The sequence below is a fragment of the Meleagris gallopavo genome, chromosome 7 (assembly GCF_905368555.1).
Source record: "Meleagris gallopavo chromosome 7, MGAL_WU_HG_1.1, whole genome shotgun sequence".
In the NCBI taxonomy this organism is placed as follows: domain Eukaryota; kingdom Metazoa; phylum Chordata; class Aves; order Galliformes; family Phasianidae; genus Meleagris; species Meleagris gallopavo.
Window position 1 is genome coordinate 34,146,795 of NC_139410.1, and position 14,371 is coordinate 34,161,165.

Here is a 14,371-nt window from a genome sequence, read left to right on the forward strand (position 1 = left end):
AAACTCATCCTTTTATTAACAATAAAAGCAAGAACCCAGAGAAAGCACAAAGCCCTTACAGCATTTTGCATCAAGTACCTCACCAAAACACTAAGCAATTTCTGCTAAGGCCTGCACAATATTTGCACTAACTACTTAATTTCTTTTTTAAAGCAAAATTAAACAGGAGCAAATCTCTAATGCAGTTAGAGATATAAATGTGTTATATCTCTAAAGATACAACTGAGCCCAGGTAAAGATGTTGCATCCATGTAATAAAACTGGTTTTTATTGTTCACCTACTGAAAATAAGCATATCTTAATTGTTTCTTTTCCTATACATTAAGTAGCTCTGCAAATGATGTAAGGCTTGCTTATAGTTGAAAACAGACTGATATCTATAATAATACTGATACTGCTGGACTGGTATGAAGACCAAGTGGGCTCCTTGATCCCAGACATCAGCAGTCTTCCTAATCCATACATATCACTTGCCATGGTTGCTTAAAATTGGAGAAAAATAAAGGAATATACACTTCATTTGTGATTCCTCTCATCCTGATAAACACATGATTCCCAAGACCAGCCCTTTAAGGAGGATCACTGCTTTTGTAGTATTTACTGGACGACCACAAGGCTTTACTCTGCTGAACTGATGCTGCAGGCAAAAAAACCCACCCATACTTAAGAATAATGAGCAACTTGAGAAATCTTGAGACACCTCCTTCCTTACTATGAAATTCATGCAAATGTTGTGCAGGTGACATATTTGTGCTATTTTATATATATATATATATAAACACACACATACAATAGCAATATTTTTAGCTGTAATTTCCTGCTCATGTGGCAACACGACAAGCATTCTGAAGAAGCTGAGCAAAGTAAAAACACAACCTGCAGAACAGGTCACGTTTAAATATTCTCCTATTGAAGAATATTAAAAACTACAGATTAAGTAGGAGTGTTGTAATACGTTAATTAATGCTTGTAAATCATCCTGAAACGCTTGGATAAAAAATAGCCTAAAAAGTGTTGCCACATGTCCTGATGCTTTTAGATGGGCACAATCCCATACAGGATGTTTTACTTTGGGGCGTTTCAAATCAAAAACATTATTTGAGGATGGACTTTGCGTTGGTGTTTGAATATGACAAAGAAACAGGGATAAATGAATTCTAATCAAGGACTCTAGCAATAATCTGTAGGATCTGCATATCTAATAAGGGACTTGCATAGTGCAAGTGCTCGTGGTAGGACAGTGGGTCTAAAACTGCAAGGCTTCATTGGTGTGTGGATTAGAGTAGCTCACACAGCTTGGCAGTGATACTCATAGAAGGTGAAAAAGGCTTCTAAGGTCCTCAAGTCCAACATCCCACCATGCCCACATCCCTTAGTGCCACATCCACGGCTCTGGGACACCCCAGGGACGGTGACCTCACCCCATGGCAGCTGTGCCACTGCCCGACTGCTCTTTGGAGAAGGAATCCACCCTGAACCTCCTCTAGCACAACCTGAGGCCATTACTCAGCCCTGACTTGGTTGCAAACTCCTCAAACGCAGCTTCCAGTTTAGCACCACCTAAGAACAAATCAGTTAACGCAGTCGGCGAAGCAGTTTTTGAGAAGTCGGTGCTTCTTGCTACTGAAATACAGAAAAGGAGGGACTCCCACCAAACTCGTGTAAGAGAACAGCTCTCCTGAAGGCTGTAACTCACTGAAGGGGTTTACCTGTTTGGACTCTCACTGAGGCATGAGAGCAGCTGCAAGCACGAGGCACGCTGCGGGACCACGCACCCGCTTACAGAGCTCCTCATAAAAACAAAACAAAACAAAATCAGCCCCTCACACCTATCGGCCGGCCAACACAACCGGGCTGAAGAGCGGCTCGCTGCGCAGATGGGGGATACGACGGCCCCGCGGGGCCCTGAAGTAACGCCGAGAGAGAAGGCGCGGCGCGAGGACCGCGCCCTGAGGCGGGAAGGCGGGGTGCGCGCACGCAGCCCGCTCGCGTGCCGCCTCACCCATGCGCGCGCGCACGCGGGCAGGTAGGGGAGGGGGGAGCGCGCTCCGCCCCGCTCGGGGTGGGTCGGTAAGGGGGCGGGGTCGAACGGCGCTCAGCCGTGCTGTGAGTGGGCGGCGCGGCCGTCAATCCGGGGCGGCGCGCGCTCGCACGGCGTCGCGCGACGGGCTGCCGTGATTGTGGCGGTGGGAAAGGAGGGGAGAGGTGGGGGAGGGGGAGGAGGAGAGGAAACAAAAACAATCGCCCGGGCGCCGCCATCTTGGGTCCGTTCTCCACGCCACACAAGTGAATGGGTAGATATGAAATTACCACAGGGGAGCAGCGGCAGCAGCAGGGTACGGAGGGTTGTTCCGAGCTGCCGGTTGGACTCGGGAGACTTTAGAGACGGCTCTAATAACCACCACCACCACCGCCTCTGGGCAAAAAGCGGGTTCGGCCTTTTCTCTTCGGCAACCTTTAAACTGCACTCGTGGAGGGACAAAGTTGGTGTCCGCCGCTCTGCCTCCGCCGCTGGGGAGACGGGAGAGCCGGGCGTGAGGCGGGCTGAGCGCTAAGGGCGGCGAGCCGGGCAGCGCGGCGAGGAAAGCGGAGGAGGAGGAGGAGGAGGAGGAAGGCTCCTGCTTCTCACCCCCCAGAGCTGCCGTGGGAAGCCGGCCTCGCGATTGTTTTTGCCTCTTCTTCTTTTTTCTTTTCTTTTCTTTTTTTTTTTTTTTACTTTCAATTGAGCCTCGAGGGAGCGGGGCGGGGTGGTACGGAAGCGTGGCAGAAGGGAATCGTGAAACGCCGTTGTCAGAGCGGAGCGCTCAGCCCGCCGCCGCACGGACTGACGGAGCGCTGCCATGGAGCCGCCGAGCCGCCCGGAGCATAGCGCTGCTTAACGGGAGGCGGGAGCTGCGTGTGGCAGAGCCGGAGCTGCGCTCACACGTTGCCTCGTGCCCGCCGGCTCCTCCGTTGACTTCGTCTGCCTTCGTTTCCCTTTGGATTCGTAGCGTACTTTCGTGAATTCAATCCCGTGAGTTTGTACGGAAGCCGAATGACGCGTGTGTTTTGAAACGCTGCTCGGATTCTCGCTCGGTCTCCAAACGAGCCCGATTTTACTGTTTGGTGAACACTATCTCCGGAGAAGTTGCTATAGATTGCTTTATAACGGTTCTGCAAGAAGAGGGGGGGGGGGATTTTCCGGCTTGCAGGACCAAGAAACTGGATACTAAAAGTCACTTAAATGTTCTAACAGCGTTGGAAAATGGGAGCTGCTACGAAGTTAGCGTTCGCTGTTTTTCTCATCTCGTGTTCTTCAGGTGAGTGCGTGTTTTTGTTGCTTTGGGTCAGCTGTTGGAAGGCCGAGGTGATTGCATCGGCGGTAGAAGTCATTTCTCCAAATGAGGTTCAGGTTAGATATCAGGAGGAAGTTTTTCACCCAGAGGGTGGTGATGCACTGGAACAGGTTGCCCAAGGAGGCTGTGGATGCCCCATCCCTGCAGGCATTCAAGGCCAGGCTGGATGTGGCTCTGGGCAGCCTGGGCTGCTAGTTGGTGACCCTGCACACAGCAGAGGATTATAACTGGATGATCATCGTGGTCCTTTTCAGCCCAGGCCATTCTATGAGTCTGAAATGACAAATGTCTGGGGACGGCACTAAAGGATCGCTGTTTTTACTGTGATCCCTAATGCATGATCCTTTAGGTGCTTGCAGTGCTCAGACCCCGATGTCGGTCTAGCAGGGGCTGTGCCCTCCTCTGGGCACCTGGCGGGGCAGTTCCCGGCCTCGTGTTTTCTCCAGCATAATTACCAAGCTGAAATATTCTGAACTTAATTTAGAGCTCTTGCTCTGGAGCATCCAGTGGTGGATGGCAACCTTCGTTAATGCTTCATTAGTTCGGAATAATCGCTGTTGTGAAAGCATTAGCTCATCCCGCACTGATAGCGAGTGAGCACATATGGATGCGTGCACCGAAAGAGCCTGAAAAGACAGACTTTCGATTTCTGAGCAGTGATTTGTAACACTTTTTGTTTTGCTGTTTAGTGTTTCGCTTTCTTAGCACCTGAAACCCAGCTTTCATGCTGCGGCTCTCGGTCCTGAGAGACAAGCGTGGTGTGAGAGCCTCCATCCTTTGGGTTGGGAGGGAAATGGTTATGTAGCAACCAGTGGCTGGAGAGCTGCTGCTACAGCCCTGCTCACAGCTCCACCAGCTGCACCTGAAACCTGCAGAGCTGTGTAACACTCGGTGTGTTGTTCGTGAGGCAAGCCTGACCCTTTCTGTTCACCTGCTGAATGTATGTGCAGTCCTCTGTGTATGCTTAGATCCACTTTTTGGCTTTCTTCTGTGCAGTGCAGAGGCACACTTGTTGATCAGCCTGAAGGCCGGCAGGCTCTCTGTGGGACTGCTCCAGGGCAGTAATGAGATCTGCATAGCGATGCCTTTTAAAATTTCAGCTTTATGATGTGCAGGATTTTGCTGAACAGCACATTTTCTTGTGGTTAGTAAATGGATAGTCTAGTCTTATGTCTGTAGTGTTATTGATCAATTCCGTGTGGGCTAAATGTGCTGTGAAATGGTGATCGCTGCCAGAGACAAACTAAAAAAACCCTTTCTGTTCTAACCAGAGAAATAGCAGAGCAGGTTAAGGGGAGATGGGAGTGGTTTGGGGTTGTTTTTTTTTTTTTCCTTCAGATTAGAGTACGCCATTTGTTCTATTGCGAAAGAGCACACGATTTCTTCCAGTGGTTTTTGTTTTACCCTAGAAGGTGTCTTTCATCTTTCCCTAATTTCTTTTTGAGGAACTCGCATAACCACATTCCTCTTAATTCAGGAATATCTTCTGCGGGGAAACTTTTCCATCCCGCTGTCAGTTTCTGAAGACGCGGTGCCATCTGTTCCTCGTGTCTCTCTCTCCCCTCCACGTCCTTCTATTGAGCTGCTTTTGCTCGGAGCACAGAACAGTGGTCTTGCTTCCTATCGCTTCATTAAAAAGGGCTGTTAAGTAGCAAAACCTGTCCCATCTTTTACATTTCTTGCTCGTGTTGGTCTTGGTGAAGCGAAGTGAATGTTTCTCCTGCCTGTAGAGGTAGGGATAATCTTTGCTAAACGAACAGAAAACTGGCTGTGATTCGGACGGCAGTGCTCATATTAAGGGCATTGTTTTGGTGCTTGTTCCAGTATTCCACGTGAAGTATTCCGGTATTTAACACACATTAAACTATTTCCTGCTCTAATGCTAGGAATAGCGGAGTTTCTGCGGACCTGGTATGGGCATAAAAAGGAATAGATTCTCAGTAAGCTTTTGTTTTTACACTCAGAATCATCAGATTATGTAAGCTTTCTGCACGAAGTACAGCACTTGGATGAGCAGTGTTCTTCTGATCGCTGGCACTCGCTCAGCTTCAGATTCCTATCGATCAATCTATTCTCACATCATGGTCAGAAGAATAAGTTTCCTTTACAGTTTTCCGACTGAGGATGAGAAAAGAAAAGCTTCCTGTGCAATTGTTTATTAAAGAACATTGGCAGTGGCTGAAGAAATCCAGGAGTTCAGGTGTAAAGGTGTCTGCTTCCACTCTCTCCAGCTGCTCTGCTATGTGCATATGGGGGAATTGGGTTTCACGTTTATTTATTTGCTGTGTCCTTTGTGCAGCTATTTTCCAAAGTTGCTTACGTGGCCCATTAATGCTATTGTTCTTTAACTAGGTGAAAATGGTTTGTTCTGTGGCATGAGTGTGGAAGTGGGCTTCAGTCTGAAGGCGTTTTATTCAATGATCTGCTGTACAGAATGCTGGAAGTTTACTTCAGATCTATAGGAATTTCCAGAGTTAAATCTAGTCTTTGCTAAGAACGTGGAAACATTACCACTTTTTGACTGTGATACTTAAATAGGGGTATCTGTGTTAAGATACTGGACTTCATAGCAGCTTAGATAGCTGGATAAAAGTGGGTATAGATTTGCACCCGCTTATAGTCATCCAAGAGATTGAGTTGAATGTGTAGGAGCTAAACTTAAAAGTGCCCTTGGTGTCACGTTTAGGTTCCCTCAGCCTAACCCTCTCTCTGATATCCTATGTGTGCTCGATTTTTGTCTGAATAAAGAGCCAAGGGTCCTGAAATAATAATAAAATCCCTATGAACAGTGGAATACACTTCCTGCTCCTCTGCTCATGTGAGGCTGTAAGCAAGCTTAATAAAGAAAAGTGAATAAAACAACCCGTTCATCAAGGAACACTGCTCTTCAGATGTTATCTCTGTTCTCCCCACCCCCAAGGAAGTGTTTCTGTGTCCTTCCCTTCGTCATTACCGAGTTACTCATTATGAACTTTCAGGAATCGAGTGTACGCCTTCACAGCTCTCTGTGCTGTTTCCGTGCACACAGCCTGTGGCAGCTGGGAACGTTGGGAGATGTTGAAGCAGTGGCTTCTCTTCAAGCAAAGCCTTCTATTGCGGAAGCTGCAGCTTTTAATTCCTACTGGTATCTCCCAAACGATCGTTTCCTCTCTTCTGAGTTATTATCCGTTCTTTCTTTGTACCTGGGGGGTTGTCAGCAAAGTGGTTCTCCAGCTTTAAGTTTCTTGCAGGGAACCAGTCCTGAATTTGTTGCACAGTTCATGCTACAAATCGCTTCAACAAAAGAAAGCACATCAGGAAGGTCTGCATCCTGTCTTTTTTCCCCCTACTGCCGGATCATTCTTAAGCCATTCAGAGAGTCTTGAATAATTTAGCCAGAAGAAATGATTCAAAGATACCTCTGCAGGTATTTTCACTGCTTGGGGAATGTTTTGATTTTTTTAGTATTTATTTATTCTTTCTGTCTCACACCAAGTGTTATTAGGGAATTTATTTTCCCCAAACACTTAGATAACAATACTGAAGCCAGAGATGCTGCTGCAGATTCAGAAGCTGAATATTTAGGTATTCTGGAGGAATTGAGGAGTGAGAGATAAGTCCTTCCTGTAATTTTTTTCCTGTTGTGACTTTTTTTTTTTAACCATCCTTTCATTGCTAATTTAACTGCACTTGAAAATCCTGCCAGAAGCCTGTCAGTGTTGTTTGTGAAATTCTCTGCAGCCTGTCCATGAGTGTGGTTGAGCTCTAATTGCTTAATTGCACAGGTAGAGAAATAGGGCACTTCAGACTTAGTACTACTTGTTCTTATGAAAAGCAGGATTTTACTTTACATATGTTATTTTGGGGGGGTAATAAGTGTGTTATCATTGGGAGATACCAGCAGTCCTGATAGTGCAGTTCAGAGCAGGACTTAAAATTTGCTTTTTTTTTTTTTTCCAGCATAGATCCACGTACCTACCTGTGAATGAAGATGAAGGGGGGATGGGGGGGAGAGCAGGGGGTTCTGTGTGAGGGGAAAGCTGTTCTGTTGCACGGAATACAAGGAAGTAATTGCTGCTCTCGTGAATAATAGTTTTCACCTGCTTTGAATGGGCAGTATTTGAATGACTCTTCTTTTTTTTCTCCACCTTGCTGGAATTTGGCAGCAAAAGCATTTCGGCGATGGGATCTGCCAGTTTGCAAATGAGAATATAGAAAAACACCCTTTAACTCGAGATGTTTGGTTTTACAAAGGGGAAAAATAACAGCAACTCCAATGGTTTTCATTCGTAGCTGTTCTACCTTCTGCAGCCTTTGCGTTTTACATTCCTGGGTTTGGCAGGGCTTCAATTCCCTTAGCTTATTTCTCCTTGAAGTTGGAATTCAGCTCCCTCACAGATTATCATTATAATTTTATACTTACGATTTCAGTATCTTAAAAGATAGTACTAACATGTTCCTTGTACACCAAGAAATGAGATGGATACAGCATGCAGAAGCAAGGCTTTTGCAGAGCTGTGATTCAGAGACATGCCAAGTCCACAGTATTTATCCTTGGAAATCGTTTAGAGAATAGCTGCTATAACACAGGCTGTGCAAAGATAGAGGCTGACAAGGAACTTGATTGCAGAAGAGATTTCTTGGTGAAGGGGATGCGTTTCCACCGCTTAATTAACAGAAAGCAGATTAATGCAAATGTCTGCTTTAGCTGGTTGGTGGAATGCATGGTCTGTTAGCTGTCTGATGTTCCTAAAAATGAGAACTCTTTAAAAAGATCAAGAAAATTACAAATTTTACAGCCAAGTTCTTGTGTGATTAAATCTTAATGTGTTTTTGTTGCCTTGGTGCCTGAAATTCGGCACATCTTATTTCCTGTTATTTCCATATGGAAATTGAAGTGTTTCTGAATGCCAGTGACTTTATGTGGCATCTCTTCTCTCCTCTGCGATGTCTGCGTGGCGGCGGTGGGTTTTTCTTAGAAACAGTTTGCAACTGCGGTGCCACAGAGACTGAATATTTACTGCCACGTTGTTTACAGCCGTGTCTGTGTGGCTGAGGCTCCCAAACAAATGCTAGATGCACCAAATGCTTGAGTTATTGGAGGGAAGAGAGCAGAGAAGTTGATCTGCTGTACTAATTGCTGTGAAGGCACCGTTCCTTAATAATTCTGCAGTGAAAGAGCTCCTGGTGAGGAGAAAATCAAGGAAGTTGATCGTTCTGCACTTGCTGGTTAGAGCTGTAACTGGAAGCAAGTGGTCTGGCCAGGAAAAAAAAAAAAAAAAAGACAATTCACTTACTAACTGGAGGCATAAATCTTTGGTTATGTGGTTAAGAGGTACTTGAAAAGCACTTGGAAATGTGAGAAGCACCTGTGGGAAGTCTTCCTATTGCTGCAGCCAGGAGCAGTTTGAGGTAACCCGGAATTGTTAATGGGGTGGGATCTGCAGAGGCTGAGTGTTGGAGGCTTGATGTACTCCATGGTACACTCCTCTGGGTAGCTGCTGCCACAGAAAGCTGAATTGCATTATAGAGCTTGGGGAAAGCATGCGTGCTCTATGGTTTTTTCTCTTCTTTATTAACTTGTATCCACACTTCTCCCAAATCAATCCTCATTTTCAGACTCTCAGGCAAAGAAGGATGAGCAGAGCGGTAGCCTTTGACTCTGCCTTTGGGTGGTTGTTTAGTGAGCTGTGCTGTCACTGCTTTCAGGTAGGAACTGTCATGGAAAGAAGGAGCAAGTGGTGTAATTAAAGTTGTGTTGGTGCCAGGAGAGGTCTGAGTGGCAGCTGTGTAACCTGAAATCTTGGTGACTTCACAAAGTAGCAGAGGAAGAACAGGAATGCTACATATATTGACAACTCTGTTTTGTTGATTTTTTGAGGGTAAGTGGAGCATTGCTGAGTTCTAAGAACTTCCTTGTAAAAATAGTGCGTTCTGCTGGTATGTCTGGTTAAATTGGTGCAAGGGAATCAGTTTCAGTCAGGATGCAGAGTCAGTCCAAATCTGTAATAATCAATCTCAGTGCTATTTACTGTAAAAACATGCTCACGACTACTAAACTTCACCAACTTGGCCTTCACATGATGCTGAGTACCTTTAGTTGGAAAGAAGACTACACGCTGTTGAAGTAACTTAAGTAGCTGAATACCACCTTGTTTTAAGGTGTCACTTCTATTTTTAATCTCAGGGATTTGTATGAAGCTGTACTGAGGTGGTAATTCAACTCAAAAAGCTGAAGCCGTAATGCAGTTGTGAAAATAAACTCCTATATGGTCCTAAGTGTGATGGACATGTAAAAAAAAAAAATCCAAAATACAGCATTTTGGCTGCCAGGTGTTTTATTGCACAGGGGAGCACTGTCTATAGGGAGTGAATTCAGCTGACTGAAGGGCACCGTATAGATGGGAAGAATCAGTGTTTTATGAATACTAGATGTTAGCTGAAGTTATTCAGGAGACTATTTCTTGTTGTTCTGTTTCCCTGCCTTTGAGATAGTCATCAGCTGGGCTGAAATTAAGAAAATGGACATTGTATTTTGCATTACAAAGGGGAGGTATTGCTCTCTCATCTAGTTTGGTTGTGTGCCCACAGGAGGCTGTTTCACTGCTGAGAAGATGTCACAGTCTCTATAAGGATGACAGAAAGTGACTTGCATTGTACTGTTTTAATTCTTAACTGAGATATAGCTTGAAGCAAACACCTGAAAAGTTATGTAAGGAATCCAGTTCCATTTAAACTCTTCATTTTCAGAGAATGTCTGTAAAATTTTTTTACTAGGAATTTGTATTGCTGATTTTTTTATTTTATTTTAAACTCAAGTGAAGTAGTTTCTTGTGACAGATGGGATTTTGAGTTGGATGGGTACAGCTCTCCCTTTTAGAAATGGAGCAGGGGAAAGGTGGTCAAAACAGCTAGGGGTATTGTCTCTGTATTTTCCCCAAGTTGCCATAGTCTTGCAGTCTACTTGTTAGTGTTGTTTTTTCAATACAATTTCATAATAAAGGCTGTGAATGGAAGGGGTAGCTTCCTGCTTGAAGTGACTTTGCAAACTCATAGGAGCATGGCTTAATTTTTGTTCTCCTCAGGAGATCATCACCTGCCCTGTCACGCTCAGAGCACTGCAGTATCCACCACACCTCCAGGTTCTTGTCAGGCCCAGCAGTGCCTGCTTGTGATGCTGCAGAGGCTGCCCTGTCCCATGACTCAGGCTTTTGTCCTTGCATTTCATGACACTCCTGCTGCTGTGCTCTGCCTCCATCCTGAGTGACATCCTGAGCACCCCAGCTCTGGTGGTGTCTGCAGCCATGGTGATGTGCTTTGCACCTCCTCATGCAGCCACTGATAAAGGCCTCAAGCAGGGTGGGTGCTGGGGGTGCTTCCAGGACTGCAAGTCCCACTCAGGATGCTATCTGGGTGCTATTCTGAGCACATGCCAGCTGTATCTTGACCTTTATTATCTCGTGAAGCTGATTCTTAACTTCATTTCAGCAGTTTCCCTCCTTTTTGGAGGCTTACAAACTGGTGATTAGGAGTTTGCTTTGTAGGTGAAGCTGCAATAGCATGACCTGAGGTCTTTCAGGTGCAGAGTTCTTAACTCATCTAGTTACACCAATCTCAAGCCTTTAAATACTGCCTAATGACCTAGTGTTCTTTATTCAGCCAGTTGTATTTAGTGCTTAGATTTCAATATCAGCATGTAAGTTGAAATTTCATCTCCCTCATAAAAGCTGTTTTAAAATATAACTAATCATTTTATCATTTTAACATGAAAAACTTTCTTTCTAGGAATTCTGGGAAAGATCCACATAAACAGGGAAGTAGTTTAATTTTGTTGTGCCATTATGTTGTTAAGTGTATGAGACCAAATTAAACTTTGCAGTAAGTGTTAATTTTAGAAATCTTTGGTAGTGTTTGTCAGTAGATGGTACAGAGAGTTCTCTCCAGCTCATAGCAATTACAGGAGGGAGAAGTTTTCTTTAAATATTTTAATGTTTCAGACTTGGGGAAAAAAAAAAAAAATGAAGGCTATGAAAGTTGCTGTAGTTTTAAATTGCAATCAATTGTGTGCTCTTATGAAAAACAAACTAATTACCTATTTTTCATTTGCTCATTAGGCTATTTTAGAAGTAGCGCGGAGAAAACCCCTGTTTAAATATTGGTGGGGGGTTTTTAATGTTGTTTTGTTTTAACTTTAACGCGAGAGTCTGTTTGGTGAATTATCCCCAGGTATAATTCTGCTGTACTGTGTTCAACTCCGCCTGTCACAGAGGTTGCCTTAAAAGGCCTCAAAAAATCTTATGGTTTGATTTCTTCATTTGTGGCTTATACAAGGCGGAGGAGGAGAAAAGGATCCCATCCTGACCTTACCATGTACACATCAGTAGTGATATCTTAATTAGTTGACACACACTAAGATTTGAACCAGTGATTAATTTGCAGGGTGACTATTTAAAACCACAAGCTGTTTGCTCACCACCATTCCCTCCACTGCCCCTTTCCCCAGTGAAACAACCACTCCAAACTCTGTAGCAAGCAGTGGCTTCCTGGTGCTCTGAAACCCCTTCTACCAGAAAGAACCCTCAATGGTTTGCTGACATTCACCTGGAAAATGATTTTGAATCGCATCCTATCAGGTCAGAGACTTTCCAAGGAGCCACAAGTGCTCAGGGCTCACTTCTTCCAAGGGAAGTGTGGGAGTGGGTCCCAACTCCAAAGCTCTCGATGCCTTAATACTCTGATGTACCTTCTCTGTGGTTTAAAAACATTCTAATGGATGACAATTAAAATTTATTTCAGGGTTTTTTTTTTGTTTGTTTGTTTAATCAAAATGGGGAAATTGTACTTTTGACAGGTTGAACTTAAATCCCCTTTTTGTTACGCTCATGAGATGTATAATTATTCCCAGCAAATATTTAATTTTAAACCCAACTTAACTTTTTAAATAGAATTGTTGGGATGGTTCAGAACGCATTTGAATGCTGTTTGGATCCATGTTGACAAATGCTCAGGAGCCCTTGAGGAAGGCATTTGTCCTTGGCCTTGTGTCCCAGCAGAGTGTGTGAAGGCAGAAACTTCGGTTCTAACCCAGCATCCCTTCACATAGCCACTGGGCTTCTGAGGGTGTCTGCACAGAGGCTGTGAATTATATAATTTGCAAGGCAATTAAAAGAATCTTAAATCCATAATTCTGTTCTTCAAATGAGGAACAATTATGTTCAGGAGAATCATCTATGGCATTTCCAAAGGAGAACCATCTTCTAACAGCCTGTCATGAGGATTCAGTTATAGAGCAGATTCAGATTGTGTTTTTTCTTTTAATCATCTTGAGCCTAAGAAGTGCTGAGAATGTACCAGAAGTGATAAACAGTGGTATTGGTGTTACTCTAGGGATGGTGAGAACAGACATGGAATAATTCTTGGATTTTCTGTAATCACTGCTGAGGAAATTTTGGAATTTGGTAAAACATCTGAGTGACTTGGGAAAAGAGAATGAGCCCTGATGCAGTGTGTGAGCTTCTTCAGTTGATGATTGATGGAGGTCTTCTAGAACCTCGCTTTGCCAAAATATTTCTTTTGAAATATGGTAATCCCAGAAGTTTTCCTTCTGTTATTATAACTGTGTTGGTGTTGGAAGCTTTTTCATTCACATCAAAGACAAGCAATGGTATCTGTGCAGAAAACTGATTTGTGTTTTTCACTTCACCACCGTTGTCCTGGTCAGATGTGAGGTTTCTGTTCACAAGTGATGTACAGTTAAAAAAAGTGAATACAGTTAAAAGTCAGGCTGTTAAAATCCTATGTGCACAGTGGTAGCAGTCTGTAGTATGTCAGAGAAGAGGCCAAATTACCACTTCTTCTTACAAGAGCAAAAAATTGTTTGAAATTCTCTCTTGTGGACTTCCAGGATATTTCTGTGCTGACACTGTGCTCCAGAGGAGCCTCAGTTGGTTGTCTGATCTGCAAGCTCTTCTCACTTTTTTGCTCATAGCCAAAGTGAGTTTAACACTTGGCGAAGAGAGAAGCTTGTTTGCAACCTCAGTGCTTGTTTAAGAAAGCCGTTATTCAGGCATGGCCTGGCACACTCACCATGCAGCAAACTGTGGGCTTTGATAGAGCTCTCGAAATGTCACTCATAAACTGCAGAATCTTTATTGCAGATAACATCTTGATGTCAGACATTGCGTGCCCGTGTCACCTTGAGGTGGGACATTCGAGGAGAAAAAGTCCTTTTGAAACAGGAGTTCAGTAATGGGATAAAGTTTCAAAAGTAAGCCAACGAAGTGGATGCTTTTTAATTGCTCCTACGGTAGTTCAGCCAGCTTCATAGAGCAGCTAATTAGTTCTACTTGTCCAAAAGGCTTATTTTGGTTGCTCTGGCTGCTGCTGCTGACAGCCAGTATCGCTTACTGCAGCCAGTCAGAGTAATTTGGCCTTCTTTCATCAAAGTCAGGTTTTTTTCCTCCTTCTGCAAAATCCCTGGTTCTCTGTATGGTAAAAAGTTACATTTGATGAGTAGTTTTAAGTCTTTTCTTTACTCAGGCATCTTTGAAGTGTCATTATTTAATTTCTATTGTATGGCACTTTAAAATTACATTTCTAGCTTTAAGCTAACTTCTCTATTTGACACGGCGTCAAGACTACAAATTATACATAATGAAAACTGTTACATCATAAGTACTTTCAGTGTTGGTGTCTTGTAGTACTGTCAGCTTTGATTTATGTAGAACACAGAAGAAAAATTCTCTGAAAGACTGAGAAGGTGACAGTTCCCTTTTCTGTGTCCTCTCCCTCACCCACATAGCTGCTTTTTGGTGAATTACACTTCACTGTTGGTTCTGCCCTCTCACACCAGCTCTTGTGGCTGTCTGATGTTCTGCTGGGCTGATACTACTTGCTACACCAGCAGAAGTGACTTGGAGCACCTGTGAGTGGCTTTCTGCAGGCAGGATTGGATGAGGACAAAGCTGGGGTAGAAGAAAGGAGCATGGGAGGAGATGGGTGACGTGAGGGCTGGCAGTGCCTGGGTGACTTGACCTAGGAAATGAATTACACAGGGA

The 14,371-nt window shown here is 44.1% G+C and overlaps 1 protein-coding gene across 1 annotated transcript in view; it reads left to right on the forward strand.

Moving 5' to 3' along the window:
* The first annotated feature begins 2,212 nt into the window (after positions 1–2,212).
* ACVR2A (activin A receptor type 2A) overlaps positions 2,213–14,371 on the forward strand; it is a 55,685-nt gene continuing 43,526 nt past the window's right edge. Inside the window, exon 1 of the mRNA XM_003207751.5 lies at positions 2,213–3,299. Within this exon, the coding sequence (XP_003207799.1) occupies positions 3,245–3,299 (55 nt within the window). The 5' untranslated portion in view covers positions 2,213–3,244. The remainder of the gene's footprint in view (positions 3,300–14,371) is intronic.